Here is a 7,128-nt window from a genome sequence, read left to right on the forward strand (position 1 = left end):
TGTGTGTGTGTGTGTGTGTGTGTGTGTGTGCTGAAAACATTTACCATGAAGTTTGTTTTTTAAGAGCTGTTATTAAGTAAATTTGCCTTTTAAAACTGATGGATCTTAAATTCCAAAAATTCCTGTATTTTTATATATAGATGAGACATCCTGAGGGCCTCCCAACTCACAGGAAGATATCAGTATACTTTTGGTGAAGTTCCAATTTCAAAGTTTTGCCATGAGTTCAGCAAATTTAAGATCGCTTCCACCTCGTCAACTGAATCCAAAATCCAACCCCTTCAATGTTCTTATAAAGTATCCTTCACATCAAATATTCTGTGAATTTAGGCTGAAGACTAGAGATCATGAGGAGGGGTTACACCAAGGGACAGTGAGGCATCCATCTGCTTACTATCTCTGCTGCGGCCTTTCACCTCAGACTCAGAAAATAGCAGCTTGCATGTCACCTTGGTTCCCACTCTTCCTTCTAAGCCAAGTGGAATATTATCTTCTAAAAATACTGAGTATTTTTCACAAAGGAAACCATGATGAATATATTTTTTCTACTCCTTTACAACATGTGCATTCAAACGATTTTACTGTGTAGCATTTATATTTGTTTTAAGCACCTCTAGCTTAGGATTGTACATAAAATTTTAAATCATTCTGCTCTTGTTTATTACTTTCAGTCCAACGATAACACTATTGAATTTTCAGCACCTTTGATATTCTTGGTAAATGTAGCAAAATATAAAAGTTTTAATTCAAAGTTGGTATAGCCTCTATTTGTTTTATATATAGATGTTCTTTGACTTACAATGAGATTCTGTTCTGATAAGCCTAGTGTAAGTTGAAAATATTTCAAGTCAAAATGTGTTTAATACACATAACATACCAATGTCACAGCCTAGCCTAGCCTACTCTAAACATACTCAGAACATTTGCATTAGCCTACACTTGGACAAAATCATCTGCCAAGACAGCACACAGTTATGGGTGCATCTCTTGATTTCATTGCCAACTAGCAGCTACGGTTCACTGTCACTGTCCATGCATATTACCAGCCTTGGAAAAGGTCAAAATTTAAAATTTGAAGTACAGTCTCTACTGAAGGAGTATAGCTCACACAGCATCATAAAGTTGAAAAATCATAAGTCAGGGATTATCTGTATTTATAAATAGAGCTTCCTGGAACATAAGATGTTTTGGTATGGTTTCCTTCTCTACCAAATAATCATAGCCTATTTTACTCATTCAGTATCTAGAAGGATGCACCTCCTTTCTGTCATCACTCTTGGTCATGCAGTGACATTATTAATTTTGACATAAAGTGTGATCTCTCTGTCCCCTGCTAAGAATGAGTGCAATAAAGAAAGTTAATGCAAATCACTTTAGGTGATAAAATGAATAGAAAAAGGGAAAATGGAAAGGAAAGAAAACTTAGGCTTAATGTTCCATTAAATACTTAATAAAGCTGTGCAGTGATGTCATTGTGACGATACTTCTTATTGTGCAGTACTCCCTTAGCTACAAATCAGGTTATGCTACGAATCAGGTTATGCTACAAATTGGTGTGAAATGCAGAAGCATGGCTGACACAGCCATGGCAATAACTCATTCTTCCTGAATAAGAGACCTGCCGGGTCTGTGAGATATAACTGTGGCAATTCACTCCACACATTATGCAAACAGAATGGGTCAGGCCCCTGCTTTCATGACTGCAGTATGGCATAGGAGTCATCAATGGACAGCAGTGGAATTAATGTGTTCCTCAACATGTCATGGCCCTATTGGTTTTCCTATACTGAAGCTGGGTGTCTTTGGCAAAGATTTATTCAAAGGGATGACATCCTTAAAAACAAGTTTGTGCCTATAGAATAAAATGAAGTAAGGGTGGTATTCCTTAAAATGAACTGCTTTGATTTTCAATGCAAATCAATCATACTGGCAAAAATTTGTCAAAGACACATTAACAAATTTTTGCCAGTATAATTGATTTTTCATATGTTTAATCCACGCCTTTTGCTTGTGTCTGCATACAAATTTATCTCTGACCATGTATCCATTGTCATTTCCATTTTTTGACCTTTTTCCGAGATTTTAAGGCTTTAGCTACTGATTTTTAAATTGTTTTTGTTACTTACTGATCTTACCAAATAAACCATATGTCCTTATTTCATTTAGCATTATCAGATGAAATGTTGTAAACAACAGCATTTATTTAGAAGAAAACATCATATTCTTTTCTTTACTAATTGTTTAAGAAAATTACTTGAAAGATTATGACACCAATTATAAACTAGATTGGTCTTTGTAAAACTGACTGCCCTGTTTTATTTACAGGATCTCCAAAGATGGGTAAATGGTGCTAATGAACATGGCTTTGTCTTGGTATCTTTTGGAGCTGGTGTCAAGTATCTGTCAGAAGACATTGCTAACAAACTGGCAGGAGCTCTGGGGAGATTGCCTCAAAAAGTGATATGGAGGTAAGGTAATAATGCAGACTGTTTCTTTGCTATTGACACTCAGTATCTCCCTGTTTAGCCCACAAGATCCAGTAAAGGGTAGCACATTGTTTCCCTGGCAAGACTAGCAAGATGCCCTTGACTTTTCATTTTGTTTCTTAGCGTATTCAAATCTAGGAATTAATTCATAAGGCTCTGTGATGAATAAAGAAACCTCCCACTTATGGCATAGAAAGAAGATATGATTCAGGATGACTTTTCCTTGTGTCTGATGCATATTTATGTTTCCCTCAGAGTTCTACCCTCGTTAACGCTTTTATTATTTATTATAATTTTAACAATTACTTGTAATTGCATGCCTTTTTATATACTCCTTCAAATCAGTTTTTTTAAATGGGGAAGAAAATGATGGATTTTGAATACCTAAAATACCGTGGACTCTTTTGGACTCCCACTTTGTCCCCTTTACATGTGTTTTTCATTTATTTTCTTTAAGAAACCTGGCCTTTAAAAACACAATCACTTACCATTTAACACAGTTTAACACAGAACCATAGATTGACCCCAGCTTTTTTTTGGAAGGCTTTGCCAACACATGGCTATCTTCAAAAATTGCAACCCAATGTTGAAAAAATCAGACGTGAACACTTTCTTTAGCACGTATTTATTGAGCACATACTACCACTGTTGAACTCTAGGGATACAATGTTGGTCCCATAGTTACTACCAAGAGTAGAAGAAAGTGTCCCTCAAGCCATTGAAAGCAGGCTTTGAGTAACAGATTTTCCTTTTATAACAAATGGGTAAGGATTAGCTTCTACTTCTCCTGGCTGAGCTCTGCAATGATACCTATTTTATTCGAACTGTTCAGGATTTTTCCCTTCAGATTCCACTCCCATTGGGTTTCCTCTATTAGGCTGAACCCCAGAAAGTACCTCTTCTGCTTCCTTTAGCACAGTTTATACCTACTCCATTTAGACTCTTTGTCACCCTCTCAGTTGTTAGGCATATTTATGTTTTATCTTTTGAAGATCAGACAGGAAACACCCTGCTTTGCCCCACAAAACTTTTATCTCTGGTGAAGCTAAAGAAGAGAACTTTCTAATTTCTTTCAATACTTGTGCCTTCCCTCAGGCTCAGGGTGTTAAGGATTAGGGATATTGACTGCCCTAGCAATATCCAAGAGGCGGCCCTCTCTGCCCCTTCTTGTTCTAGCTTCTGGGTGTCTGTGGGGAATGATCTTCTAGAGTAGGTTTATTATTTATTTTATTTTATTTTTTCTCGTCTCTGTATGTGTATAAGGTGAGGAGCCAATGGAAAATAGACCTCTATATAAACACATTATTTGTTTTTCCCCCAACCAGTGAAAGTTTTTATTAAAAAGAAACTTAATCAAATATTTATTGTTACCAAAGCATGGATTCATTCTTAAGAATACCAACAAAAGATCATCTAAGATTTATTTTAAATCCCATACTTTAATCAGAGAGCCCATACTGTGAGTATGGTTTGATTTTTAAAAGATTAATTGTCTGGTATACATTTTAGATTTTCTGGACCCAAACCAAAGAATCTGGGAAACAACACTAAACTCATAGAATGGTTACCACAGAATGACCTGCTTGGTAAGTCAATGCTGTGTGGTTACTTACTTGGCTGTTAGGTTTTAATACATAAATGTGATTTTTTTGACAGGTTCATACGGTATGTGTGTAGTATATGGTAGAGGTATTATATTTTTTATCCAGGATTGCAAGTGTTAAGTTTGAGGCCAAAATTTTAAGTCTTTATTTATTGGAAAGGAATTTGTAAAATGTAAACACTTGGGTCTCTATATTAAAATTTTTAGACCAGTCACCAATTTTAATTATCTGAAAATTATTTACTTAATAAGCTATATAAATTAGTAGTGAATAATGTTATACCTATTAGAGAAATCAGGTGAAAGTAGAACAGTTAAAACAATAAGAATGTAGATTTAGGTTACAGGTTTATTACAGATGGTCTGAGAACCAAGAGAAATTAGAAGTTATTCATTTGTCTGAAACCAAAGACAAGCAGAAGACCAGGGGAACAGTCAATTTATTTTAACTTTAATTGGATTATCTGCTTCTATTTCCTCCTAAATCACTGGGTATTTTTGAATCACTTTATATTATTTAATTTCGGGGATTCTGATTCTCAGAATTAAAATAGTAACCATTATATGCATATCTTTTAAGTGTGTTTGAGTCTGGATAATTTAACTCCATGTTCAAATAAGCACAGAGAGTAAAAATGTAAATTTTTATTCATTAAATATTTAGGAAAACTTAATGCCATAGTATCCTTTAATATATTATCAATTAAGAACATTATAAAAAGGTTATTGATTTTGACAATATTGACCACCATTTATTCCATATTACTAATGCCTAACATTATGTAAAAGTGGCTTTGATTTTAAATTGTACTTTTAAGAAAAGAAATTGAAACTGTATTTTAATCCAGCTATAGTAATTCTCCTAAAAATTAGCAAATTGAATTTTATAACTAAAAACCAGTAAAGAATTTTATGTATATAATTTCTTTCATCTAGCTTATTATAATACTATTCTATAGATGCTAAAACGGAAGAAAAAAGAATACAAGGCAATTTACCTTTCTTGATACTTGTATTTTTTTTTCTTTTTACCTCTTTTATGGATTTACTATTATGAGTTAGATTCCTTAGAAGATAGGAAAGAGGCAGGAAATTTAAGTGAGATAACTTGACTATCAGCTATCTCAGTGTAACACTGTTATGTATGAACATCTAAACTTTATTGCGTGGGGGGTTTTCCAGTTGTTATTGTTTTTCTTTTTCTTTTCTTTCTTTTATTTTTTTTGACTCTGAGGCTCTACTGCAATGTCCATGTTTGAACATCCTCCTCAAGTTCTCAATCTCAGCTCTCTGACTTTTTCAAGATTAGTATCCTTTTTAACAATAGGCATGATCCTTGTGAGTCCTCTAATAGCTTCTATGATCAGAAGATTCTTCCAGGATGAGAAGTGGGAACCAAATCAATGTCTTTCCCCTCCCTTCATCATCACCCCCTCCTCTCTACATAGCAGCTCTGCTTTATTTTTTACTGTTGGGCTTGGTGGTAGGTTTTGTTCAAAGAGAGGAGTTTTTGCTAAAAGTAAAGTTTGAAACCCACTTCTAGGGAAGATCCTTTAGTTGGACCTAAGAGTCAGAGAAGCCACTTGTGTGTAAGGGCTAGAGACACTAACTAACCAATCCCACTAGACTTCAGGATGGAAGAGCTTCAGGAGCCCCATTGACACCACGGTTCCCACAACAGTAATTTTGTACCTGGCACATGTATATTTTCAAAGAGCGAACTGGTGAAATTATACCTTTAGGAATCCTTTATCTGAATTGCATGTTTACTGTAGTGTCAATTTTTAACAAATTTATGGGAAAATCTCTTCCGTAGAGTAATAATGTAAGTTGTCTTCTTTTTCATCTTTCTTCAGGGCATTCAAAGATTAAAGCCTTCCTGAGCCATGGTGGTTTGAACAGTATTTTTGAAACTATGTATCATGGTGTGCCTGTGGTGGGAATTCCACTCTTCGGAGACCATTATGATACTATGACCAGGGTACAGGCAAAAGGCATGGGGATATTACTAGAATGGAAGACAGTCACTGAAAAAGAGCTCTATGAAGCACTGGTGAAAGTTATCAATAATCCCAGGTAAGGTTTCAATTAACATTAAAGCTGATGAATGTACAACCACAGTATATTGTCAGTAGCCAATTATTTTTAATAGATTAATAAATTATCAAATTATGGAAATATCCTTTAGATTCCCGTGATAATGCTTTAGATTCCTGTGATAAGAAAACATGCATAATGTTTTCTATAATTTAGAAAATAAAAACAGCAGTCACTTGACTATCATGTTATGATACCAAATTATATTATACCAGGATTTTCCAAACTGAAGGAGAAAATACAATGTGAACAATCTTGGGCATCTACATTGTGTCAATGTTGTGTGCTTTATTTTATTTTCATACTTATAACAGCTGTATATCTTAGTGTTTATTATCCACATTATACAGGCAGGGCACTTGAAATTCAGAGGGCTTAAGTAATTTGGCTCACACAGCAGGAGTCCAAAGTGGAAGCCAGGACTGTCTGATTCCCAAGACAGTGCTCTTTATATTGTGTGGTAAGTCCAGTGTTGCTGGGTTTCCCCAGCACTGAGTATTGCAGAAATACTGAGATTTATTTACACAGGTGAATGATGAAGCAGAATCTTTATTTTATTTTGCTTTTCAAATTCTTGATAGGTCCTGAGTTAAGCTAGTTCACAAATGAGTCTCAAAGGGTGAAGAACTGGCCTGTGTAGTTTTAAAACAAAGGAGCAGTTTTCTTCATTTTTAGACATGATATTTATTTTATCTTGCATTTCCAATAGCATTAAAGATTAGAAGAGTATAACTTTTTCTGTTTATAGCCAGGGGATATGGCTTACCTACTGGCTTGAGAAACACTGCCACATTCTAAGGAACCACCAATAATAAAAAAAAAATTATTTTATATAAAAAGATGCAGCTTGCATATAAAATGCTGAATTCAACTGAGGTTTATTATGCTGCCTTTATGTGAGCTCAGGGGTGACCTTCATGCTTTAGTTTCTTAAAGGATCCT

General features: G+C 34.7%; 1 protein-coding gene across 2 annotated transcripts in view; it reads left to right on the top strand.

Annotated features, from left to right (window-relative positions):
• The window catches only part of UGT8 (UDP glycosyltransferase 8), an 82,257-nt gene that overhangs the window by 65,502 nt on the left and 9,627 nt on the right, over nt 1-7,128 (top strand). For both annotated transcript variants that reach the window (XM_017510579.2, XM_037732235.1), the window contains 3 exons: nt 2,326-2,468; nt 3,996-4,072; nt 5,946-6,165. In XM_017510579.2, coding sequence (XP_017366068.1) covers nt 2,326-2,468; nt 3,996-4,072; nt 5,946-6,165 — 440 coding nt within the window. The remainder of the gene's footprint in view (nt 1-2,325; nt 2,469-3,995; nt 4,073-5,945; nt 6,166-7,128) is intronic.

Source organism: Cebus imitator, unplaced genomic scaffold (genome assembly GCF_001604975.1).
Source record: "Cebus imitator isolate Cc_AM_T3 unplaced genomic scaffold, Cebus_imitator-1.0 Scaffold17, whole genome shotgun sequence".
NCBI classification, from domain to species: domain Eukaryota; kingdom Metazoa; phylum Chordata; class Mammalia; order Primates; family Cebidae; genus Cebus; species Cebus imitator.